Below are 27302 nucleotides of genomic sequence, written 5' to 3'. Positions count from 1 at the left end.
ACTTCTCCCAGCTAGCTTCCCACTTCCTATGTGACTGACCGTGCTCTCACAAGAGAACAGCAATACAGGTAGTGCGAACCATTTTAGATTGGTCTAAAGATGCTCAAGTGTCTACTTACACCTTATTTTCCTTTGCAGAATGTCAGTAATTCAAAGAAATGGTAATACATTTGTTTGTTTGTTTGTTTGTTTTTGGTTGTTGTTGTTTTTTTTTTTAGAGGTGGGGCAGGTGTGGCTTGGTTTTGCTTGTTTTTTGAGACAGAGCTTCTCTGTGTAACCCTGGCTGTCCTAGAACTCACTCAGTAGGCCAGGCTGGCCTGGAACTCAAAAAGATCCCTCTGCCTCTGCCTCCCTGCTGGGATTAAAGGTGTGCAGCACTATCACCTGGCTGGTGAGCTGGTTTTGATAGCGAAGATAACAACGTTGCCGCCCCCCTCCCCCACCCTCCCCCTCGATGGGCATGAGGACCAAACTTCTCATAATGAGTTGAAACAGTCATATGGGATCTCTAACACCTTTTTCTCTCACAGTGCTGAGGTTTAAACCACAGCTGTGTGTATGCCACTACATTCTCAGGCCTTTAATTTTTCTTTTCTTTTTTTTTTTTCTTTTTACTTTGAAATATGGTCTTGACCAAAGCTGGACCCAAAATACCAGTTGCCCAAGAATCAACAGTGTCATATGATAAGCACTGTTCTTTCATTCATATAAATGAATGCTTTTAATCAGTGACTTTAATCATCCACCCAACTATAGGCTGTAGTCACTATTACTGCCTCAATTTTGGGTTTGGTAGATGGTAATTGCAAATGGTAAATGATAGCCACTTCCACCCGTCATCTCTTCTAAACTTCTTTGGCCCATGGGTTATCTAGAAATGCTACCTAACTTCCCAATAAATTTCCAGTAGCTTCAAAATAAGGAAATTTAATAGAATTATTAGAAAATTCAGCCAGAATTCAGTTGATTTGTCTCCAGAAAATCAACATATATTATTGTCTTATTGCCTACCCAGTATGGAATCAATATTTGTGTATATTCTTTGTGAGTTAGAAAAAAATGCATGCACTCAATTGTGTGGTACAAACTAGTATTACATTAACTCTCCTGGACAAAGTTTATATTCTCATTATACATATATATTTTTTTAAAAAACACATATGTATATATATGTATAATGAAAATATATATATGTTTGTACTAATGTTTGCACTAATACCTAATGAATGCATTTAAAATCAGTGCTTTATTAGTGCTTTATTATTATAATTTCCGCGTTCATTCTTGTAGTTCTGTAAGTCTTCCTGTATTTAACCATTTCATTACAGACAGGATGACCATTTTTCAACTCACTCTTGAAAGCTGGAGAAATGACTCCGTGGTTAAGAATGTGTGTGGCTTTTGTAAGGACCCCAGGTCCATTCTTAGCATCCACACTGTGCTGTCTACAACCTCTTATAACTCCAGCTCCAAAATATCTGATACCTTCTTCTGGACTCTGAAGGTATCACCACACACACTTGATACACACACACACACACACACACACACACACACAGAGAGAGAGAGAGAGAGAGAGAGAGAGAGAGAGAGAGAGAGAGAGAGAGAGAAGTAAAAACCCAAATCTGTTAAAACAAAATCCAAAACTCTCTAAAGTCATTTTATCTTCAGAGAGTTCCTTTCTATCTGTGGTGATATTTCCTTCTTGATGATGCAGCCTCTTTGTCTAATGTCTTTGGATTTGATACTCTGCATTATTTTTTAAAAATCAAAATATGATGTATATTTCTAATTTCTCATTCCTTTCTTCTCAGATTCTAATTTGTCACAAGCTAAATTGTCTTGTTTAGCCGTCGTGTCTCTTTCAGACGTCCATCTCTGTATTTCCCTGTCAAGCGTATCATTTCTATTGCATAGAGCATCTCATGGGCTACCTCTCATTTCACTATCTCTATCTCTGTAGCATCTCTGGTTAAATTTGTCCATTTTCTTCCCACCTCCTCCATTTTTCCCTCACCCCCTTCCTTTCCTGTTTTGGTATTTTAGTCTAAATTCCTAAAAACTGACTGGAAAAGTTTGGAAATGAGTCTGTACTGTCCTCCACACAACTCACTCAGCCCTCGGTGGCCTTATGTGAGCAGGCTTTGACATTGTATTTTCTGGCAGTCTGCATAACCTCAATGGTAACAAATGATTTGCCTTTAGAAGATTCAGTGATGGGCACTGAGTGACTTCAATGTCTTAGAAGTCACTGTTACCAAATTGTTCAATAGAGAAAGACCTCTTGGGTGCTTTGAAAGTAAATAGTGAAAAATCTATACCTCAGATTGCAAGAGCCTTCATGAATACATATTTGTATAATTTTCAAACTGTTATGTTCTAAGATGTTTTGTTATTATTGCATTGTTATCATTCAGATTTAAATTTCTCCAATTTTATTTTATCCAACCCAAGCACATATTTTCCAGGGCATTTGGGTTTATTGGGTTATTTTAGTTACTATTCTTTGAGTTTAAGCTTGTCTTTTATTTCTTTAACATCGTCAGTGTGGTTGTCAGTGCTGTCTTATCATTCTAATATATATGAGGTCTTTGTAAGCCTATTTTGCTATACTTTGCTTTTACTGTTCTTATTTATGTAATGCTTTTCCTTTTTCATAAATACCTACTCATTTTCATTGGTAAAATTTATAGGGTTTTCTTAATACATAGTATAAAGCCACAAGAGGACCTGTATTTGTTTCTGCCAGGTAAGAGATAGTACACTAACTTGGCATAAGTAAGCTCATAACTTGATTTTTTAAAAAACATTTTTATAGCTTGATACTTTTATTGCTATATTGTAGTATAAAGAAATTTGTAAAATAGTGCTGCTGCTGCTGCTGCTGCTGCTGCTGCTGAGTGGTCTTTTGCCTTGCTCCCGGAAGGGGGAAGGGTTGGTTTTACTTCATAGTCTTCATCTATACCATGTTGAAAAAGATTGGGAGGGAAGCTGAGAACTCAGAAAGTTCACTCAATTCTATTGTCTTAGAAAGGATTGCAGAGTTGGCGAGGCACTTAAAAGTTTGTGGATAGAAGCTGAAGTGCTTGGAAAACAAAAAGAGCCAGCGGGAGGACAGCAGGGCTCAGGCTTGATTTCAGACACAGGGAATTGCTGGCACACAGAAAGAGGGAAGCAAAGCAGGCTGGAAGGCAGACGGCCGCCCCGCCCTGCTCCACGCAGTTTTGCTGCCAGGTGCCCAGAGCACCTCTGTGAGGCAAGGGGCCTGGAAAAGCAGGGGGGATGTACAGAGACAACTGGTTAGTGCTGAGCCAACTGCAGCACCGGTGGAGGTGCCTGGGGCTACACTTGCACCTCCAGCCTTCCCAATCTTTGTGTAGCATATGCCTGCTCACAATGGTGGTTATGCTTATAATGCGTTGACACGGTGTCCAATAGAAATGCTAGGTTTAAAGCACTGTATTGTAAAGCTTAGATTCTCCATTTATTAAAAAAAAATAGTATATAACTGGGCTATGCAACATAGGTTATTCCCCAAGATTGGAAGGGATTGCTGTCAGTTGTGCTAGAAACTGGTCAACAATTATGCTATATAAAAAATTTAAATGTACATATGTACGGTTTGCTATGTGATGGTTTGAATCAGGATACTTTAAGCATATTAAATTATGCTATATTTAAGTCAGGATAGAAATATCTATTTTCTCAAACATTTGCCATTCTGGGTAGTGAAAACATTGAGATTTCGGAAATACCAGAGCATTTTTGTTATCTACAGCAATCCCTTTGGGTAATAATACCCTTAAACTTCTTCACTCTACCTAACTGCAACTTAGAGCTCAACGATTAGCCCCTCAGCATCTGTCCTCTCTTGGTCTCTGGTACCACCATTCTGCTCTCTACTTCTTAGGGCTCTTGAGATGGGTTTTGATCATTCAGTGGGAATCTGAGCTCCAGCTCTGAATGATGAAAGGTGTAGGGTTATCACTTCTCACCAACATCCAGTGTCTTCCTTCTGTTTTTCTCAAGGCCAAGGCAACTGTCCTGTTAGGCATCTGGGAGTATAAGGTGGACATAGTTGGCACTTACACTGACCTTAGCTGGATAATCAGCTCTTTGAAGCCTAAGGTTTTCCAGGAGGCAGTTCACTGTCACACTCTACGTGGAGTTAACTTATGTTTCCTTTGTTCAGTAAAGCCTTACTAGACAAATCTTAAGTGATGCAGTAGATGTGCGGGATAGAGATAAAAAAAAATACCATTAGAGCTTTTGAAATGGACTGAATTATAAGTATGCATAGCTTTATTACTTTTATTCTGAGTCTTCTTGATAGCTGCACTTTGTACATGCAGGAAGGTGTGCGGGCTTGTGTACCTATGTATGTGAAGAACAGAAAACAGTCTCTGGTGTTGCTCAGTAGGCATCATGCATATTTTACTTTCTTCTGTCTGTTGTTTGAGACAGAGTTTCTCACTGGACTGGAGTTCACCAATTAAGCTAGGCCATCAGCCAGGAATCTACTTTCCCTGGGATTACAAGCACACATCACTGCACCTAGCTTTTTTTTTTAATGTGGGTGTTGCGTGTTGGGGTGTTGGGTGTTGGGGTGTTGGGTTTCAGACCATACCAAAGTGGTCTTGGTCTCCCAGGTCCTCCCAGAATCTCTTGGTCTTTCTCTGATGCAGGGTGTGGCTGGCATACCTCACCTTCTACACTGAATTTTCCAGCTCAGGGACAGGGGGTTCCTTTGACTTTATAATCTAAGCTTTTTGCTTGCCCCTCTCCTTGCTTTTTCTTTATCTCTCCTTTTTTTCTTCTTTTCCTCCCTCTCTCTTTTCATACTTCTCTCCCCAGCACTGCCTCCTCCTGCATGGCGCCCAAGAGCTGTTCCCAACAAACCTGCATTTAGACACTGTAACTGCATCTTGCAATTGACAGATTCCTGTGTTTCAGCCATTGGAGTTCAAACTTAGCTCCTCGTGCTTGCAAGGCAAACAGTGAACCACTAAGCACCACACAACATTTAGCCATGTTTTGAAACTTAAAATATGGCAGCTGCCTGTAATATTTAGCTGGGCTATTCCTTCCGTGAAGCAGCGAAAGTTAGAAAATCTTAATGTCTGAATCAGAAATGATTACAGAGGCTAAAAGAGTACTATTTTATCCTTGTACAAACTTTCAGCTAAGCAGTGCTCTTTAGAATATAAATAGTTCTCCTTACTTCCTCATCACTAGAAATGCCATGTTGGACAGACGGGTTGAAGGGACTCTGGCCAGCTCTAACGTGGCAGGCATGGCTTTGGCAGGCCTCGCTTCTCTTCTATTCCCTCTGCCTTGCTAATATCTATTACATTGCATTTCTAAAGCTAGATCCCTTCCCTGTCAGCTCTATCCCATTATTTGGCCATTTCCTCCTCCCAAGGCTGACTACCAATGTCCAGCTATCAAAGTATTGAGGTCCATCAATCAAAACCCTTTTGGCTTGTTTGCAGGCAGTTTTCTGGTCCAGCCGTCTCAGGAGCAGGTTCCATCTTGCTGGCAGGGTCAAAACTGAGCTCAAATTCCCAGGTCCCAGAACTCAACTCCTCTCCTGCTTCTTTGGGGTTTTCCATGTTTGTCTGTTAGCCAGTAAAGAATGTAGAGGGTGAAAGTCAGACCCCACTCTCCACTCAACTGTGAAGAATGTCCTGTCCATTGGCTAGATCTGGGTAGGGGTTTGAAGTTTACTGCACGTATTGTCCTTGGCTGGTGCGGTGCCCCATATTTGACCATGTCTCATGGATGGGGAGGCCTGGTGACACTCAGAGGAGGGATAGCAGGCTACCAAGAAGAGACTTGATACCCTATGAGCATATACAGGGGGAGGAGGTCCCCCTCAGTCACAGTCATAGGGGAGGGGAGTAAGGGGAAAATGGGAGGGAGGAATGGGAGGATACAAGGGATGGGATAACAGTTGAGATGTAATATGAATAAATTAATAAAATATATTTTAAAAAGAAAAACATTAAAAAAAAAAAAGAATGTAGAGGGAAGTTGCCATTATCCGTTCTCTAAGCTAAGGCATACAGGTTGTAAATGTGTTGCCTGTCTTAACTTAATTAACCACGTGCAGCTTACCCACTCCTTGTTTCCTGATCCTAAATTCTGGGTCAGAGTCCAGGAGGGGACCCAAGTGTATAAAGAGCTGATTCAAGGGTCCTGAAACCAGGTGACCTGGAAAGGGGCAGTCACTCATGTTTACTTCTTTGCTTAGGCCCTTGTGTCAAAATATGATTGGTCAATGCAACAGCCCACCCTGCTCCTGTTCCAATCCTTTAAAAACGTTGTACAATCTCCCTTCAGGGTGCTGTCCAGATCCTGAAATGGCCACCTCCCCTTATGTAAAGAAAATAAAGCTTGCATTTTAAGCTTCTGTCTCTGAAGTGAGTTTTCTCATCTTGCACCCTGAACCCAACAGGCTCGCCTAAATTAACACACCCAATTAAAATTAAACACCTCATCTTAACACAGGGTTTCCTGTTTTACCTTTGTAAACTGCCCTTTGCCTATGGGCCAGGTCTGTCTCCTCTCTATTCCTTAGTTCCTCTGGGACAAATACCTCTTCCTGTTCTTCCTCGTCCCCTTTCTCCCCTTTCCCTTTTCCCTTCTCCCTCGATCTCCTATTTTTGTCCCTTGTCCCCACGTTCTGTCCATCTGGGGCAAATAAATCTCTTTTGTGCTGAGAACTTGGTCTTGGGGTGTCTTAAACTGACTCCTAGGTTTGTTGGTTTGCTTGCTTGCTTATGAAGAAAAGAATGTCTTTATTTATTCCCATCAAATTAAGTTTAGATTTATCCTTAGAACATGCCATTTGGCCATAATAATTTTGTGTTCATTTTAAAGTCATGGGTGCCAATCAGCTGGAGGCTGCTTATGAATTGTTTATTGAGGTAACTAATAGAAAAGCTGAAAATGGCTGAAGATAGTTGTCCCAAGACCCTATCTTCTATTCAGAGCCATCAAGATTTGTGGCACTCACAATGGGAGTATCAGTATCAATGAGGCTTTATTCAAATGAATACAACAGCTTAGCAGGCCTTAAGCTAGCAGATGAGGCTTGTGTATTTCCAGATATCTTGTTCCCTGTATGGCTATATTTTGGGGCAAGGCCATGTTCAAGGCAGGCTTTCAAGTCTCAGGATGAGGGTTATATATAGGTCAGGATACTTGACTAGAAGATGACGTACCACACAAGAAAGAAAACAGAATAAGAATTTTTAACAATTGACTTCTTTACTAGTGTGGACTGCAGAAGATTCAGAACATCACAGTTGTAGAAGGTAATTTTGATGAACATTTACCAAGGGCCACAAATCTAAGTGAGCAGGAGCCCTAAGTGGTCACAGCCTACATGTCCCATGGTATACAGAATATTGGGCATTCTCAAAGACTGAGAACAGTTGGGTTTCTGGTTGCCTTGATGCTAACTTGACTCTTGATTTCAAGGACATAAGTTTCTGTACTCCTTTACTTTTCTCCATAAGAAAAGCCACATACACTTTCACTGGCAATTGTAAATAATTACAGTTCCATTTAGCATACAATTACAATTTTACTTTTGTTATATATAAAGGTTTTTTTTAAAAGAAAGATTTAGAGTTCACAATACAGAGTTTTGTGAAATATAGTGCCTATGAGCATTTTCTTTTGATACACAGAAGCCACGGTGCTGGCCTGTAGTACAGAGCCACTGTTCTCATAGACCGTGCTCACCCTGGGATTATCTGACAAAGAATCCTGGATGCGTAGTACCTGTTAAGAGAAGACATTCATTAGTGCACTATCCAGGAAAAGCTGCCTAAAGATGGTTTCTTTCCCAAGAATTCTGGGACAAATGCATATTTTCAGAAACTAGTAAACTAAAAATCTGAAGTATATCTGAAAGGTACGAATGTGCTAACAGCATCTATGCGCTAACATAGACTAGCTGTTAACATCGGTCAAATTCCTTAGTAGAGCCCTGCAGGGGGTTGATAATGCAGACATCCCTAGAGAAGAAGCTTGGGTCCCATAAACTCCCAAGTTGGCAGCAGTTCCCTGTCTTTGTCTATGCTGTTGACTGAGCCTATAGCCCCAGGAGAAAAATGCCAGGACAAGGTGACTAAAAGACACTTAGCTAGCCCAACCTGGTAGTCAAGAGGGGGTGTCCGTCTTCACTGCTAAAGGACCACATATCTGTGAAGCAGCTAAGAAACAGACAGGAAGTGCAGAAGTTTGGAGGCACCAGCTGCCTAGCTGGGCCTGTTATCGATGCCCAGGATTAGCACACCCAGCTTTGGTAGTCAGCAAACACACAAGCTCTCGGGTTTCCTAGGAACTTGGATAAAGTTCACAGGATGGGGGTGGGGGATGGCAAAGACAGGCATCAAAGGAAAAGAGCCCGTCACTGATCTCTTGCAACAGACTGAAGCTTCAGGTTGTTGCTGTTGTTGTTTTAATGTGTTTCCTTTAATTTTTGTTTTGAGTTTAAGCTTCAGCAACTTTGTTGCAAGTTTGATACATGAAAATGCTGAAGCTTGCGGCTCATGCAGAAAGCACAAGCCTCTCCTGAGTGGCGAGGTATCAGTAACTCTGGATAAGTAAGTCTTATCTGGAATAAACAGGTGTTAAATCTCTAAAAGAGAGAAGCAGATCTCTAACAAGATTTCAATTGTCCCCCAGTGATATTTGCATTCCCTTTGTGCTGGTGAATTTTATGTCAACTATTGACACAAGCTAGAGTTATCTGAAAGGAAGGAAGCTCAGCTAAGAAAATGCCTCCATAAGATCTGCATTTTCTTAATCAGTAATCGATGGTGGAAGTCCCAGAACACTGTGGTGGTGGGGTGGTACCATCGCAGGGCTGGTGGTCCTGGGTTCTATAACAAAGCAGCTGCAAGCCATGAGGAGCAAGCCGGTAAGCAGCACCCCTCTATGGCCTGAGTCAGCTCCTGTCTCCAGTTCCTGCCTTTTGTGAGTTCCTATCCTGACTTTCTTTGATGATGAATAACAATTTGGAAGTGTAAACTGACTAAACCTTCTCCTTCCCAAGGTGCTTTTGTCCTGGTCTTTCATCACAGCAACAGTTACCTTTAAAGCACCTTAAGCCACCTTTAAAGCAGACACTGTGGCTCCGGAAGCTCTGTCTTCCCTAGGAAGGCAGCAGGGTGTATACTAAAGTAATTAATTTTATTCCTTCTCAAGTCTCTGATGGGGATGAAGACCAGGTAGTTTAGTTTTGCAATTAAGCTTAATTGTTTAGAGGTTAAAATGTTTTTAGGTCTAGATAGATGTTTTAAGTTGATAATAATGAGGTATGATAGATATTGATTTACATTCAGAATTTTAGACACACCAAAATAGGAAAGAGGTTTTCTTCAAGGCTCCCAAATACAAATAGCCAAAACACTATGAATGTAACATTTGTATCATTCCTGATTGTTTCATGTTTCTTCTTGCTATAGGTAGTTTATTGTATATATGTTTAATAATAGGAATGTATATATAATTTTTTTAAATATTTCACTAAAAAAAAAGAAACTCAAAAAAAGAAAGAAAGAAAAAGAATGAGCAGCTTGCTAGTTGGGGTAATGATTCTTCTCATTCTAGGTGTAAGTTACATTCTGGGACAAAGTCAGATTATGTTGACTTAATAAATACCAAAGTCTATGGGGTTTTTCTAAGTCTCCTTGAGAGCTTCCAAGTTGTAGGAAGACAGAAGTGAACTACATGATTCTTATTCATTGGATGAATATGCTAGCTCTTATTTAAACTACAAGATAGAATCTAGAATTTCTGTAGTATTGTAGAACAACAGCTCTATCTATACAAAGACACTTGAGTTGTCTTACATCTTTAAAAATGCTTTAAAGGAGAAATCTATTACTTTCATATTTGATGTGCTTTTTATTTATTTTATATAAATGTAGATGTGAAAAATTAATAATGAAACTCCATAAATATATGTCACGCTGTAGATAGCTCTATATAATAGGCATCAGCAATATAAAAAGGCTGGCGGGCAGATAGCAAGTGTGTGACTGAAGGCTTGTATTCACTACCTATTTCCACAAGGTAATTGCAGGGTACAAGTTGATCTACTTTGCTGAAACTTATTATTTCATTTTTATTTAATTTTTTGAGAGTTTCATACATGAATACCATATTAGCATTCTTTCTAGCCTCATTCTCTCCAACCTGACTCATCCTATATCCCTCACTCCCTCTCAAATTCATCATCTCTTCTTTGATCATTTCTGTTACATGTGCGTACACACCTTCTTTATTTCTGTTACTTGCATGTGTGCTCACACACGCGCGCGTGCACACGTACACACACACACACACACACACACACACACACACACACACACACACACACTCTGCTGACATACATGTGCTTAGGGTTGACCACCTGGGATTGGATAACCTATAAGAAGGCTCATACAGTCTCTGTTAGCCTCCATGAAACACCAACCAAAGAGCATGCATGAGCTGGCCCTAGGCCCCCTACACATATGTAACTGATGGGCAGTTTGATTTTCATGTGGGTCCCCTAGTACGTTGAGAGGGGGCTGTCTATGACCTGGACTCTGTTGCCTGCTTTAGATCACTTTGCCTTAACGGGGCTGCCTTGTGTGGCCTCAGTGGATAAGGAGGAGTTCAGTCCTGATGTAACTTGATGTGCTGGGGCAGGTTGGTCTGAGGACAAGGGGCGGGGAGGGGAGGGGGAAGAGAGTAGGAGGGAGGGAAGGAGAAGAGCAAAGGGATGGGGCTGCAATCAGGATGTAAAGTGAATATATATAAACTAAAAATAAAGTAAAGCAAACAAGGCTCATACCTGGAAAAACCTGATTCTCCTTTTCTCAGCAGCCGTTGATTGGCTGCAGCTCTTCATCTAGGGGTAGAGACTTTGTGCAATTTCCCATCCACACTGACATGTCAACTGCTGCTGTCATCATCTGGTTCTTATTTGTAATACCGTTGAGAGATTACTGGGAAACTGCACCCATAAAGTCTTAACAATACAATTGCCTTAAACACCCCTTGATGCTCTTTTAAAGAGTTCATGACTGTTGTGTTAATTTCAAAGAAAAATAATTAAAACCCAGCCACTTTTCTCAGTAGAAATTAGCCCTCCTGGATCAACGAACAGGCTTAGATTTGAATCTCGGTCTCTCAACCCACCAAACACATCACACCATTCTTCAAACCACACCTTCCTCTCTTCTCTGCTCTCAAAACCTGACCACACCTTTGCACAGCAGTCATAACCCTCTTTGCTCAAAGATGCTTTTCTTCTACATAACTTACCATCTGTGTAATACGTTCCTTTTACTTATCATTTAGTGTCTGTCCTTCTGTCCCCCCTAAGAATAGGGGCCTTGTATGGGCCCTTGTATGGGTTGTTTTGTATATTTGTTTAAAGCTTTATTTTACTGCATCCAAGTACAGGCACACACATGCTGCATCACTTGTGGAGATCAGGGGGGAATCTTTCAGCAAGTGATTCTTGCCTTCCATGGTGAGACCTAGGATCGAGGTGAGATGTGGCAACTGTCTTTACCATCTCATCTCTCTCTCTCTCTCTCTCTCTCTCTCTCTCTCTCTCTCTCTCTCTCTCTCTCGTTGTTGTTGTTTGAGACAAGGTTTCTCTGTGTAGACTTGGCTGTCCTGGACCCACTTTAGGGACCAGGCTAGGAACTTGCAGAGATCTGTCCATCCCCCTGAGTGCTGGGATTATAGGTGTGTGCCACCACACCCAGCTGCCTGTGTGTGTTTTATTTTCTGATGTAGCCCAAGCACTAGAACAATAGCTAGCAAAATGTAAATGTCAGTAAATAAATCTTTCCAAGTATATGTGAAAGAATTTGTAGTGGTAGCTAAACTCAACGAAAGCTTCAAGATTATTATTCTTAAACCCAATGTCATATTTCATGCACTTTCCTATGTAAATGGTTTAATCCTACAGATAATTCAATGGTTCTCACTTTAGAAGATATACTTTAAAAACTTTAAAAACAAAACACTCGTGAATATGATCATATGTTAGAATTCATCTACTTCAGAGACTACTGTCCTTCAAACCCTTTGTGCCGGCTTGTGCTCAACAAATGAAGGCGGTTCTTTGCATGTCTCCATCTTTGCTCTTCTGCAGGAGCTTCTGAGAGCCTGCCTGCTAGCTGGAGACACAGTAGGACAATCTACATCAATATGAATTATCAAGCTCATCTTTCCTCATTATTCCCAACAGTAACGCAAGTCCTTGTGAAGTTAGGACCTGCTGTCTGCCAATGATATTATATTGGCCCCCAGTGGCTTAAAAAACTTAGAAACCTCATCTCCCTAAACTGCCGATATCTCTTCTTTTTTATATAGACTTTTTGTTCAGGTTTGGAATATTAATGTGTCCTACATAAATCCCCTCAACATCGCCTCAGCAGAGCTTTTATCCTGGCAGCTTTTCCAGTACTTCAAGGAAACATCAGTACTTACTTCCGAGCCTGGAGGATCCTCAGGGTTATAGATCAATAGCTTCATAGGGTTAGGATGGCACCCTGCCAAAATATCTCCCGTGGCAGGATCAACAGTCAAGTTATCCACTAACGTTCCCAGGTGAATTACCTTCAACAAAGAGGATGTAATGGGGCATTTATCCAATGTTCTTCTCTGCCCTCCCTGTCTCCTACCAGCTCTCTAAAAGTGTAGGTTGACATGTATTTTCTTTTTTATTTATTCAGATTACATCTCAATTGTTATCCCCTCACTTGTATCCTCCCATTCCTCCCTCCCTCTTTCTTTCACTCTATTCTCCTCCCTTATGTCTGTGACAGAAGGGGACCTCCTCCCCCACCATATGGTCACAGCCTATCAAGTCTCATCTTGGTAGCCTGCCTAGTCTTTCTCTGAGTGCCACCAGGCCTCCCCACCAAGGGGAAGTGGTTAAATATGGGGCAGTAGAGTTCATGTCCAAGTCAGTCCCTGCCCTCCACACAACTGTACATAATGTCTTGTCCACTGGCTAGATTTGTATTCTTAAAAACCTTCCTGGGTCAAGTATGAGTCTGATGTATGGGGCCTTGTTGGTTGAGGTACTCTTACCTTCTCTTGAGTTAAATCCCAATTATCATGTTTTTTCATTACGTGAATATTCTTGGCTGTTACATCAGCTACATAGATATACCTGTAAAGTAACGCTTACATTTAAATGAGCAGTAATGAAATATGACACTAAGTCTTATTCTGGAGAACAAATATAAAAATTCACACTAGTTTGAAGTACCACTATCATGTCTTTCTGCAACAATATAGAAGGAAATAACAGAGTGGTATTTTGAATATTATTGAAATATTTTATAGGGTTTTAATGTGAAATGTTACCATGAAATGACAATTAGTATTGTAGTTGACAATTAGGCTCAATCTCATTAACTTAGGCGTTATAATCCTTCAATCAATTGAATGAAGTAATAAAAACACCCTTCCAAGGATAAAAAGTTCATATTCCTAGGCTCAGTACTTGACAAAACTATGGCATGGCCATGAAGCCCAATTGTACTCATGTTTTTAAAACACAAAGAATGCACAGAGGCGTTTTCTTTTCTGTTGTTTTGGTTTTGTTGCTGTTGTTTTTTGAGAAAGGGTTCCACTATGTAGCTTTGGCTGTCCTGGAACTCACTATATGTAGATCAGGCTGACCTTAAAGTCACAAATATCTTCCTACCTCTGCCTCCAAAGTTCTGGCATTAAAGACATGTACTACTATCTCCAACCTAAAGGCATTTTCTACAAGGATCATTTCTGCTCATGATCTCACATCTAAGTGTTGTTATTCATAGTATATCTCTCCTTAGAAGGCCTAGAAGTCTTAATTATTTGCCAAGGATGTTTGCTTGTAAAATTTCATGCTTCTGAAAAACAGTCATGGAATTATCTTAAGTCTGACAATTACACCATCACATGTCTAAGGTCTTCTGGGACCATACTGGGCAGAGATATTGCATATTCATCCTGCTTTTAGAATGTTGGAAAGGGGTGTATTTAGTTATGTAAGAATTTGAAACAAGGTCCATATTTTTGAATCTCCTTTTACTGGAGGGGACTTGAAATTCAAGAGAACAGGTACTTTTTAGGATCACACATTGAGTTTGAACTGTGGGAACACCTGAGCCCTCCACACACGTACTGACTATTTGAATCTAAGGGCGCTCTTAAGGCAAGGAGCTTTCCAAATTTTTATGTGCGAAGGGTAGAAATAGTTTGAAAGCACATACTTCTGGTCCAGGGAGACTGTGATGCCATTGGCAGAACTAAATCCTTGTGCCACTACTTTGACCTCTTCAGGGCTGTAGAAAAGAACATAAGTCCAGTGAAAGTCCAATATCATCTCCACAAGTGCTAAGAAGTGACTGGTAAAGTAGTGGTCTCTTGTAGCGTAGAACTGCTCTGGCCCAAGAACCACAATGTCGTTCACGCTAGAAAGACAAAGAGAGAGAAGCCCATAGGTATTTGAATATCTTGATTATTGACAAAGCTACTAATATCGACATGTTCATCAGTTTTAAATGGTAGAGTTGAATTAAGATGAATTAATTAATCCCATAAAATGTTTTGATTTTGCCTTCACATGTTTTCTTTTTGCTATTTATGATTTTAAGTAAAAAACATGAATATATATACAAAAAAGCTCTAGACTTGTAGGTGCTAATGATGGTTTTCTATGGCAGATATAGTATCCTTGTTTTTCCTCTAGAATTAGGCTTAATTCTTAAAGTTAAGCATTCTCATATGACTTGTTTTGACCAAAAGGAAAAGATATGTATGTAGCTTCTTTTGTTTGTATGTATTTGTGTACATATGTGCATCTGTGTCTAGGGCGAGGAGGTCAGAGGTCAAGTTCAGGTGTAGTTCCTCAAGTCCCATCCACACTGAGTTTTGAGGTTTCTTGTTGGCCTGGAACTTCCCAAGTAGGATAGGCTGGTTTACCAGTAAGCTGTAAAGTCTTACCTATTTCTGCCTACCCATCACTGAGATTATAAGCACATGCTACCATGTCTACCCATTTTTTTAAACATGAGTTCTGAGGATTGAACTGAGTTCTCATACTTGTAAGATAGGCATTTTCTTGACTGAGCTATCTCTCCAGGCCTGTGTATGGTTTCTGAATGAAAGCGTTAGAGAACCAATGAGTGATCCATCGGATTTTTATCATAACAAGCAATTTTTCTGAGGGTATACTATTGTTCACTACTAGAACCTTAAGTGAGAACAATATAACACTAGGCCCTTTGATCACCACATGCACTGTGAGTGAAAAAATGAAACCACCTGGCTTTGAGCCATAGTCATTCTTTCCTGTCATTATCTCTTACTCAAGTCTTTCTTGACATTTATGTTTTCTCTAAGCAAGTAGGATAATGGGTGATACTCTTTCTTCTATTCTTTATTTCATGAAAGCTTTAATTTTATAATATAACCAGTGTTCATAAACGTATGTCCATTTTAGAAAAGAAAATGCAAAAAAAAGGTGTGGCTTGAAAATTAAAAAGAAAGATGAAAAGTACTTATTTATTTATTATTTATGTTTTTGTGTGTACGCATATTCATGAGCTCTCCAGCACATCTTCTGTAGTACATGTACAGAGGTCAGAGGACAGCTTGCAGGAGTCTGTTTTCTTTCTCCCACCACGTTTGCCCCCGGAGATCAAACAGAGGTTGTCAGGTTTGCTGGCAATCATCTGACCTACTAAGCCACCTCATGAGCCCAAAGGGTTTATTGTTGCTGGTTTTGTGTTGTTTTCAAACAAATAAACTTTTAGGAAAAGAAACTTTGGATGAATTGGAAAATATTTTGCAATTTGGGTGCAGTTTTCCATCACTGGTTTCTCCGTCCTTCCTGACTCAACCTGAGTACCCTTTCTGGCAGAAGAGCGTGAGTGTCACCATAAAGTACATTAAAATCTTGCCCCACACCCTACATCGAATTCCCTCACACTTTCTTTCTGGGACACTCTCTTTTTGCCCTTTGTGTTTGTTGCTCAATGTGTGTGTTACAGCCCCTTTCCAATTCCTCTTTAGATCTTTATGGCCTCACTGGCCGCTTGCCACTGTCATGTAGGAGCAAATTCCTCCAGTTCTGGTAGGCAGGGGTCTGACAGGTTTCCCACAGGTGCCACGTCACAGAGCTTTACTTTACAACCTGCTATGACCTCTTGCCTCTCACTAGAGACTTGTTGCTGTCAAAGCACAGGATACCACTAGCTTTGCACATGCACAAGTGGACCTTGGGGTACCTTTGATGAAAGAGAAATGAAGTTGCAAAATAAACTCTGTTTTATCTTGGTCAGGTCATTGTGAAATGAGGCTCCTGTTGCCTCTGCAGGGTAACGCCATGGTTTCAAGGTGAATCAACTGCATTTGGTAATGGCTACTTTGACAAGGCATTTCTACAGCTTCCCCACGTGTGTTCCCCGGGTCTGTCATAATAAACCACCATCAACTGTATGGATTAAAACAACAAAAGTTATAACACAGCTGACCAGAGTAAGAGCATGGACTCTAGGAGTGAGCGGAGCCAATGCTTCCACTGACACTTCTGTGGAAAGTTCTGCTCTTGAGTTCTCCAGATTCAGGCAGCAGCACTGACTTGTAGATCTCTCACTCCGGTGCCGGGAAGAGATCCATCATCACTCATCAGTCTCCTCTGATGGCCTCCTTTCTTACTGGACTATGGATCTAACTCCTTACTGGACTGGACCATCTACTGGACTCATCTAACTCCAACAAGGCTTCATCTGTAATTACCTCCCCAGGTATGTCTAAGAAAGGTCACATGCTGCGGTATGTGCGGATAACATTTAAACATGTGTTTCAATATAAAATTTTAGAAAAGTGAAGTTCGGATGACTTGGGAGATGTTTTGCAGTTTTATAGGTCATAGTTCAATTCATAACAATCCCCTTTCTTTACTTTCCAGTCCCCAGAAATGCTGTGAGGTTCTGACCCACTGTGGCCTCAGAACCCGGTGATGTGCTTACTTCATAAAATAAAACAATATATTATTGTTTATACCTGAAACTGACTATCCACTAAAAATATTATTAAGAATGGTGCTGACCACTGCAAACTCTGAGCTCAGCTTTGGTATAGCCAGGCTTACAGGATGATATGGCAATCCCAAACTGACTCAGGCAACCCACCCGGCCCACAACTTCAGCGAGACTCAGTTTACTCCTGATTGTTACTAAATGCTACATGAAAATCAAGTTAAGTAAAATATTTTGACATAGCATTTGACACTATGGTCAACACATAAGGTAAGTTTTAGAAGTGTCCACAGTTGTTTTTTTTTTTTTTTTAATCAATTCTTCTTTAAAGAATTGGATATAAAGAAATAACACATCTGGAGGCTGGTTATAACACCCAGTGCAGTGCGTGAGGCTCCAAGAATACAACCTACCAGAACAACTGGAAAAGGGAGTGGGTGTTTAAAGAGAGCAATATATTGAGTTGCTGTGGCAAAGAAGTTGGAATTTGAGCTGGGAATCTAATTGAACACCTTTATAGGATTAAAGAGCTTTCAAAGAAGTTGGAAAATATAGAGCCATTCAATACTGAACACACCAATTTCTACTGAGGTGCTGGGCAGTCCCACCATGGGAAGCTTTAGAAACCTTTAGAGAGAGACAGAGAGAGAGAGAGAGAGAGAAAGAGAGAGGGAAAAAAAACTGCTGCCAAACAAAAGCCTAGGAACACCTGCTGAAGCTAAGAAAACAATGCACACAGTGGAGGTGCGAAATAAATAGAAGTACACCAGGCTTTAATTCCGTACCTCTTGAGAAGTTCGTGCTTTATAGTTTTCAGGTGGATGAGAGCACGCTGTTGTTCTTCAAATTTAAATATCTCCACAGTGGAGTCCATGTGGGGGTGATTCACAACATAAAGATACACAGTGTTGTCTAAATGGGAGGGGGAGGAGAGAGAGAATTAAAAGGAAGCTATAATTTTCAAGATGTTTATTAAGTAAGCTCCCTCCAACCATTAGCAGACGTCTTTAAAAATCTGACCATCGTCTTGAGATGGGGTCTTGCTATGTTCCAAGGCGTAACTTGAATGTCTAGTGCCAGTCGTGAGTGACTGGGACTACTGTGCAAGAGGTTCCTTTGTGTATGCTGAATATCCATCAGATAGGTCATTAACACCAATGCTAGGTTCTTCTGGTTTTGAAGAAATTGGAATCCAAACAGGGGGTAACCCAGCAGTTTTGCCAACATCAAGCAACAAAGCAAAGCATTGTGTATTTGTGAAAGGGGCTCTGCAGCCTCACCAGTGCACCCTCACTAAAGAGACGATATAGAACTGCAACGGTTGGTAAATATGTATATAATTTCCCCGGATGGCCTTTCCGTAACTGAGTGAAAGCAAATAGTGTCCTCTGAGAAATGCTCTGCAAAATGCCTACATTTCGACAGAAATTCAAGAACTCTCAGGGCCTATGAGTGCTTTAAACAAGCAACTCCCCAGCGAGACAATGAACTTCTAGCACAAGGCAAATGCCTGAGGTTGAGTGACAACTTTTAGTGAACTCAGTGGACATCTAAAGTAAACATGGCAAAGGAAACAAACTGGCTAAATCTGGGCATTGCCAACCTCAAGAATGTCCGCACCCTCCTCTTTCCATGCTGGAATGTAACCTGCTGTGAACAGGACTGAAGGGAGTGGCCTTTACCGACCTATCAGAAGGTGTGTAGGTCTGAGTTTTGAGGGACTGGTCCTGTCCTCGTCCTCTCACTGTGAAACCTGCTCCGTATTTGCTGTTCCTACTCACTTCTTTCATGTTGTTACCAAACACGTAATGGAGCAGGGCTGAGTCCTGCCAAACAGAATTTACCCTTAGGGCCCCCTGAACACATTAGGCGGTTCAATGCCAACCATGTGGAGCTGCTCTGCAACAGGTGGATGTTTCCTTTGTCTGATCGTGCTGTGTTATAGGGACCAGTATTTGCCAAGAGAACGCAGGGTGGGTTTTAGGCCCTAAACAGACTCTTGTGGCATGCAGTATGGCAATCCGTCCTTCTGCCCTGGTTCAACCCATCTGTATGCCTCTGCTAGGTCTTCTTTCCGTAGAAGAAAGATAAGCTTGTGGAGCGGATGCTTGTGGAACTCTATTCTGTGAGTTCTCTGGGTAGTGTTTTGGCCTGGTGAATTTATCCCTTGTTTAAAGAAGGTGACTAATGAATAAAATAGGCTGTCAATCATGATACATTCAACTTCTGAAAGCCTAAGTATATGGCTGGCAGTTAATCCATAAACTGGTCCTATATTAGACAGCCAGTTTCCAATAATGCTAACTCTAACATCCTATATAGTGAAATAGTCTAGATTAATCTGACTACTTTATTACATTAACTCTCATGGAGTATGTTAGCCGGCATGTCGGGGAAAGAAGGTGTGGCTCTAGGGGATTAAGTGCAAAGTGACTGCCTAGTTTTACCACATAAAAGACACAGGATAAGTGAAACTATCTGGCTTCTGATGCTGAAGCAGCCATTTACTAAGAGAAGCCAAGTCCACTGTGCACTGCATTTCTCTCAACTCCAGCTTCTCCACCGTATTAAATGGAATATTAATAAAGCTGCCCTTCCCTTCAATATCCATAGTGACTTGCTCACCAACAGCATATTTTCTCCATAACTATTCTGTCTCAGTCATTGTTCTTGACTCTCAGATTCCAGTAATGAATGCGCTATATACACGTTTATGGTGACCACATCTAGAGAAGAAAACAGGGGTAAAAACTAATAAGTAGAAACAAGGAATGCTGGGGCAGGGGGATGCCCACTTTATAGAGTGGCACCCATATGTTCAATGGACTTACAAATATATTACATTTAAAATAGTTGGAATTATGGGCTATGAACAAGCAAAATATACAAGAGATTGCTATTCTTAGAGTCGATGATATATGATTTGTCTCTGGGGTAGGTTCTTGATATGTGAGTCACATGCCAATAAATTTAGTCTTGAAGTGTGTAACATTTAGTGAGTTTTAGTACATTCATAGTGTTGTACTTTGTTTCAGAATATTTACATCAACCCCCAAATAAATTCCCCATTGTTTAGCTGTTCCTCTCCATTTTCCCTCCTTCCCAGCCTCTTCCCAGGGACTAAATTCTTCCATGGGCATCTGTGTCATAGCATACACCCCAGCTCATTCTTTCTATTATCAAATGATGCTCATCAGTTAGTGGGCATGTGGATCTTAGGAGAGGGGTTGCTATGAACATTCATGTAGGAGTGTTTGTATAGAAGTATCTCCAGTTCTGCTCATCACACACCACAGAGCAAATCTGCTACGTCACATGGTAACACCACATCTGGAACTGACAGACTATTTCCTAAAGTGGCTGCACCATTTCACAATATCACCAGCAAAAAGGCCCAAATTCTCAACATTTTTGCGTACATTTGTCATTCCTTGTCATGTGTTTGTTTGTGTGTGTGTGTGTGTGTGTGTGTGTGTGTACACATGCACATGCACACATTGTATAGTGTTGGTAGTAGCAGTAGCAGTAGCAGTAGCAGTAGGAGTGTGTAAATGTGTGGTACATGCACATCAGTGGACATGGAGGTTAGAGCAGGCCACTAGGATGTCTCTCTCTGTCACTCTCTGCTTTATTTCCTTGAGTCAAGGTCTCTCACTGAACTGGAAGCTCACTGTTTTGCCTGAACTGGCTGGTTGGTGAACTCTGAGGATCTACTTGTCCCCTCTCTCAGTACTGGACTTTGAGGCATAAGCAGCCGTACCTGACTTGTAGATGGGTACTGAGGATTCAAACTCGAGTCTGTGCTTGAAGAAGTACTGTCACCCATTGTCCTGGACCCAAGCTCCTGCTCTTTTATTATTGCCATCCTTATGGATATGAAGAAGTGACTTATTTTGAATTGATATGCATTTCACAAATGGCTACCAATGCCACGTATCTTTTAACATCTTAATGACCATTTGTTTACTTTCATAGTAGAAATGTCTATTCAGATACCTGCCCACATTTAAATTGGGTAATTTGTCTTTTGGACATTGAGTTGTGTGCTGGCTAGTTTTATGTCAACTTGCCACAAGCTAGAGTCATTGAAAAGGAGGGAACCTCAGTTGAGAAAATGCCTCTATATGATCTAACTGTAGGATGTTTTCTTAATTAGTAATTGATGGAGGGTGGCCCAGTCCTGTGTAGGTGGTGCCATACATAGGCTAGTGGTCTTAGGTTCTATGTGAAAACAGGCTGAGGAAGCAATGACAAGCAAGCCAGTGAGCAGCACTCCTCCATGGCCTCTGCATCAGCTCCTGCCTCCAGGTTCCTACCCTATTTGAGTTCCTGCTCTGACTTCCTTCAGTGGCGAACAGTGATACGGAAGTGTAAACCAAATAAGTCCTGTCCTCCCAAACTTGCTTGGGTCATGCTGTCTTTTCACATTAATAAAACAGTAAGACAAGCTGTGAGACTCATGTAGACAGTCTGGGAACAAGCTCTGAGTCAGACATATTATTTTTCATATATTATCTGTCAACCTTTGGGTTTTTTTTTTTTCACTTACTTGGCAGTATTTCTAGGTACAAAGTTGGGGTTTCAATTTCCATGATTTGAATTTATCTATTTTTCCATTAGTGTATGAATTTAAGTGTTGTATTATTATTTTTAAAGGGTCTCTCATTTAGAGGTTTGATTGTACAGATCAGTATTCAAACATGTTATGGTAGTCAAATAAGAAGAAAAATGGATAAAAGGAACCATGGGGGGGGCTTGGTGAGGGTAATGTTTAAATGCTTCCTGTGGACAATGACTTTTTTGCAAAGCTTGTGTACATTTCTCTGGTGGCATGGCACCTGCCCTACACCTTTGGAATGAATGCTGAGCAGTAAGGCATCTAGGGCATCCTTTTCCCAAGTCTGTTATTCTTAGCCATTGGCCTTTACCTTTGTCGATGAAAGCACTGATCCCATGAGGATTCAGTGAGTCCTTGTCAAACCCTTCACTGATTTCCAGCGCTTGTGCCTTGGGGTTTTGCTCATTCAGATCCATCAGGAAGATTCTTCCTGGTTTGTCTGGTGCCAAGCTTGGCATGCCTGGGTATTTTAATCCCTTTAGAAACAGAGAGTCAGTCTACACACATGCATATTTAAATGGTATTTTTCATATGGAAGCCAAAATCTCAAAAACCAAACCAGAATGTTCCAGGTTCTGCAGTTCGTTTTGATTTGGGGGGATATTTCACTCTGTCAACTACAGCCATTATCTCATCTGGTGGTGGGGGTGGTTGGTAATGTCGTTCTTTGCTGTGAATACAGTAATACAGGAAAAGCCACCTTTGAGATGAGGAAGCAGTTTTAATTTAGAATGAAGTAAGCTGCAGATTACAATGGCAGGGCACAAGTGGTGTTGCTTTCTTAAAGTCCCTTGGTCTGCCTACGCCTTGAGGTCTTCTTTTATAAAATGAAGCAACTGAACTTTATGATGGCTCAGATTCTTTACATTCTTAATGCATGATAGTTTCAAGCACAGAGAAGGGGCCTGTGGTCTAATCCTACTGGTCTTATCCCTCCACTAGTCATAAATAGCATCAGCCGCCGCAAACCAGCACAACCACTGAGCCATCTCTCCAGCCTCCTTGAAGTTTTTCTTAAAATCCTCCTCCTCCATATGTTATACTTCAATGCTTTTGGCAGGAGGTCTCTGAAGCCATCAGAGGAAGAACCTTTCATTTTTTAATTTCCCTTCTTCCCAGCATGCCTAAAGGAAGGATGGGCTAGGCCTGACTCTTAGATTCTGTCCTCACCAAGTAAAGAACCTCTCTAAAGAGGCTGCACCATTGGATGAATCCGCTCTCTGCCTTTCTTGCCTGGCCAAGCTCTTAGAAGGAGGACATCCTCTATCCTTGCCACACCCGATCCCTCCTGTTTTCATCCCCACCCTCCCCCACTCCACAGAGACAACTGGGATGGGGCGGGGCATTCTCGTCAAGTTTTCTTCAAGACCATGGCCCCTGGTGAGCCAACCGAACTCCAGTAGGCGATGGTCCCACACCAATGAGTTTACGGGTGACACAAATTGAAATTCTTGTGATATTAAAAAGATGAAAGAGGCAGGAAGTTGAGAAGGGGTATGGATATGAGAAGAATTGGGGAGAAAAGTGGGAGTGAAGATTATAAAACTAAATTGTATGAAATTCTCCATATATTATATTAAAGACTACAGGGAGGCACCTCACATATACTGTGGTGACTGTAAAGAGGAGAGGAAGTCTTCTAAAGTCACTTTGAAGGATTCTTAGTCCATCCCATTATCATCAGCACAGTCAACATTGACCACCAGAATTCTTGTTCGTTGTCAATAGATAGTTCATTCTGTTTTGCACACAGGTGTCCTAAATGTGTTTTTACCTCATCAAGGCCACACTCCGTTGTGTATCACTCTGCAGGACAATTTCCCTCCCACTTCTCTGGAAACACCATAGCAATGAGTGTCAATTGCCTCTGGCTCCTCCCTGTGGATGACCCTTCAGCTCTTCTCTTCTTCCTCTTTTCTTGAGGATGAGGTACCTTCTGCTGTTCTGTTAAGTCTTTTACCTCTTCTCCCGATGCCCCGTTCCACAGCACTCCCACCCCCATCTTGCTTTATTCCTTGTTTGTCATTAGTGACTTCTTCTGTGGCTTGGAATTCTGCTCCCGTTTCTCATTCCTCGAAATAAATAATTCCTTACTTACTTCAAATATGTGTTTATCTTTTTGTTTCACCTGAAATTTCTCAGAAATATCCCCCTACCCACCACCTCATCTTATTGCCTGATTTCTGCCAACTCTTCTTTCTCTGAAATCAACAGTCTGCCTCTGGTATTTTGTAGAAGCACGTCTCTACAGCCCTGCTGCAGTCTCAAGGTGTCTCTCTTGGCAGCCCTTTCTCTAGCCACAGCTCGGGAGTCGTGGACACTGTAATGTGCCTCCTCCTTTCATGTCATAAAGTCAGAAGTGGAGTTCCGAGGTAGAATTTCTGTCTCTATTTCTGACTCTTGCATTTTTCTTCCTTTTGTCCTCAGACCCCTTTCCTCCCCTGTACTGTTTCCTTGTAGCTTTCATTCATAAAGCTTCAGCTACTTTTCTGTCCCCCAGTGGTCCTCACATATGCAGAGACAACCTGTCTCTGGTACTGTAGCTTACATTCCCCATTTCTTCCCAAGGTCAGCTTCAAGTTACCTTGTCAAAACCAGTCAATCATTGTCCCTTCAGCGCCTCTGTCTAGTGGGTATATATTCTTCTCAGTTAAAAGTGTGACCGTCCCATCAGGCCATAAAAGTCCATTCTCAGTTCCTCTCTCTACAGATAATCTGTCAGTAAGTTCTTTCAGTCAAAGGCTGACAATACCAAAGGAAACGTTAGGGACGTCTAGCCATTTGCCTCATCATCCATTGTACAACCTTCTTCTGCTACAACACAAACAGGTTTGTGTTGCCTTGAACCACACACACCACAAAAACGTGTGCGTGTGTGTCTGTGTGTGTGTGTATGTGTGTGTGTGTGTGTGTGTGTGTGTATAGTGTGTGTCTTAAGGAAGCACATCTCTAGGTACCGTGCTGTCGTGGAGACAGATGTGGACTCTGTCATCCAAACAAAGAAACCAGAAGTTCTAAATGCAGATAAGATTTGACAGAGCAAGAGTAAGGCACTGCAGATAAACTTAGCTTGGATTGAGAGGGCTAAGGAAATACTTCTGGGAGAAGTTTTAGGTTTCTATTCACGGCATTCTGTTGGGTTACAATTGGTGGCAGCAATCCAACTGAATGCCAGTAACAGCGTTCAATTCCCTTCATACCACTCATCGCTGGGAGTAGCGATGGTTAGCTTTGAGGTACAGGCTTCGGATTTCCCCCTATATATTGGAGGTATGTGTGAAGATTCACTGACATCCTCCACATAGATTTCATATGTTCAGTACTATGCTGGGTGCCTAGAGTGTTAACAAACACATCCAAGTCCCCAATTCAGGATAGGGTGGTACCCACGATAGCCCGTCCGTATCCATCAACAGAACCAGGGGAGGCTTGCTGAGGAACTGAGTGCCTCCACAGGGAGGTTTCACTGAGAAATAGGACTGGCAAAGTGGGAGGATGGGAGTAATCTTCTGCCATGAGGCAGGCCAAGTCTCAGAGCTGGGGGGAAAAGCCTCTGTCACTTTTGAAAGGCTAACGATTTCTATTTGCATACAATCCTAATCTAAATCAGAAGCTTCTAAACTTTGTGAAGCCAAGAAGGTCACAGGAGAGGTCAAGGAGAACAGGATAACAAAGGGACGTAGGAAGGTTGGAAACCAAGCAACAAGTGAGCATGGTGCTAAGCTCCGAGTAGCAGTTGCTCATTTACAGTGGGATGAAAAGGGAAGGGATACTGACATCTCTCACACGGTGCCTGGGATGAGAATGTTTCCTTTCTCTTTAATAATATCTCTGACCCTCTGCTGCCAGGGGGAGGCACACAGTAAGAACAACAAATACTGCCTAACAGCAACGGCATCTCCTAACTACGGAATAATCACTTTTGCAGGTCCGTTTGGCATAGCCCTGAAAATCAAACTTGACAATAGAAAATTGAGGTCAAGGAAAAAGAGACTTTTCCCGGCAGTTTTGTTTTATCTTTGAGATTGACGGAAAAGCAAAGAAAGACAATCAGGACCCCCATCACTTAAAATTCAGCTGAGATGCCCCTGTACTGTACTCTGCATACTTATGAACCTGGGAATTCAGATCGTGGTTCCCAGAGGATGCCTTGCTTTAAGCCAAATATATTTAGACTTAAAAATCACATCAGTTGGTGGTATGAGAAAAATAGAATATTTCACATGCAATTCTAGCAATAAAAATAATCCACTCTGAAAGTATTGTAAACCTACTTTTTCAAAATCTTGGACCTCAAGCTCTGGACCTAGGTAGATGGTAGAATTCATGACTGACATGCACACATTCCTGGTTTCAGTCTCTAGAAAACACAGCAAGCACAAACCCAACAAATCCTAGGTCCTATTCCAATGGCACTATTGGCTTTGTAGAGGCGTGACAATCTCCAACAAGTAATAAACACACTGTTCTTTTGTTTACTGACTTTTTTAGTTCCTTAGCATAACTCCCTGGTCATTTAAGATTTGTCAAGGTGGTACTGAGAACAAAGTACAGTTTGATCTCTACTCATGGAGTCACATTGAAGGGAATAGCGGGGAGTCCAGCTATTGATTTTAAACTCATGAACATTTGCAGAGCTCCACACATAAGCAGGCAGGGCAAGAATATTGGCTTAATGAGAAGATGAGTACTAGCCATGGCAGTGCTACCCAGTAAGACAGCGATGGAGCTGAGAAGCAATAAGACAGATCTGGAGACAAGCCTGAGAGCCAAATGGACATCAATACACATTTACGGAACACCCCTAGCTGAGCATGCAGCTGACCACAGGGAGCTGCCCACATGAGGCAGCCAGAGTTAGGCATGCCTGCGGTGTTCTAATTAGCCCTCCAGATTGCAGGTTGGCTTTTGTAGTCGACTGGTCGACCCAGAGGTGGGATGACCATGTAGGAGTCCATCTGGCATCTCGAGCTGGAAACGTTAATGCACTGTCCACACAGCAATTGATGTGAGCATCAGAGCGGCTGGCAAATACTCACAGTAGAGATAAAAGCCAGCCCACTAGGAAGTATATCAATATCTTCAGAGCCGTTCTCTGCAAAACACAAAACAGAAAATAACCACAAAGATGAGGAGAAGCCGTCAATGAAGAAGCTCAATAGCCCAAACTTTCCAGTTATTTTGGAAAACAGACTGACTGTTTACCTGGGAAACTACGGTAACTTTAGGAAACCCACAGACATAGCTGCTCCATCAGATCTCTTGGGTCTCTGTCTACAAGCATTACACTCTCCTTTAGAATCCTTTGGTGGGGGGGCGGGAGGGGAAGTGCAAAAGAAACTGCCCTATAAAACAAAATCCATATCCTAGGTTTACTCTTTAAACTACAACTCACAGGACGTGTCCTGAGAAAGTGCGTGTTATTCCTCACAAAAAGACTCTTCTTCACTTACTGAATGAGAAGATGTAGTCAACACTGAGGAGCCTTCCTGCCAAGTGGTCCCTATTCTACAACCTGGCAGGCCTAAACCCGCACAGCCAGAGAACTCTCTGAATAGGTGTTCCGTGTGATAATCATTCTTGGGACAGGCTGTGGAGAACAGGTCATTTAGGAAGAACTG

At 41.5% G+C, this 27302-nt stretch overlaps 1 protein-coding gene across 1 annotated transcript in view; it reads right to left on the bottom strand.

The window, feature by feature from the left end:
- Positions 1–7247: 7247 nt before the first annotated feature.
- LOC311599101 (uncharacterized protein) overlaps positions 7248–27302 on the bottom strand; it is a 64126-nt gene continuing 44071 nt past the window's right edge. The window contains exons 14-20 of the mRNA XM_084784752.1: positions 26721–26776; positions 21992–22157; positions 17849–17975; positions 14292–14492; positions 13120–13201; positions 12514–12642; positions 7248–7791 (exon numbers count right to left, since the gene is read on the bottom strand). Of these exons, the coding sequence (XP_084640878.1) occupies positions 7633–7791; positions 12514–12642; positions 13120–13201; positions 14292–14492; positions 17849–17975; positions 21992–22157; positions 26721–26776 (920 nt within the window). The 3' untranslated portion in view covers positions 7248–7632. The remainder of the gene's footprint in view (positions 7792–12513; positions 12643–13119; positions 13202–14291; positions 14493–17848; positions 17976–21991; positions 22158–26720; positions 26777–27302) is intronic.

This window comes from Acomys minous (assembly GCF_964271855.1).
Source record: "Acomys minous genome assembly, chromosome: 6".
NCBI classification, from domain to species: domain Eukaryota; kingdom Metazoa; phylum Chordata; class Mammalia; order Rodentia; family Muridae; genus Acomys; species Acomys minous.
The sequence above is the reverse complement of the archived record's forward strand: the minus strand, read 5'-3'. Positions and strand labels throughout refer to the sequence as shown.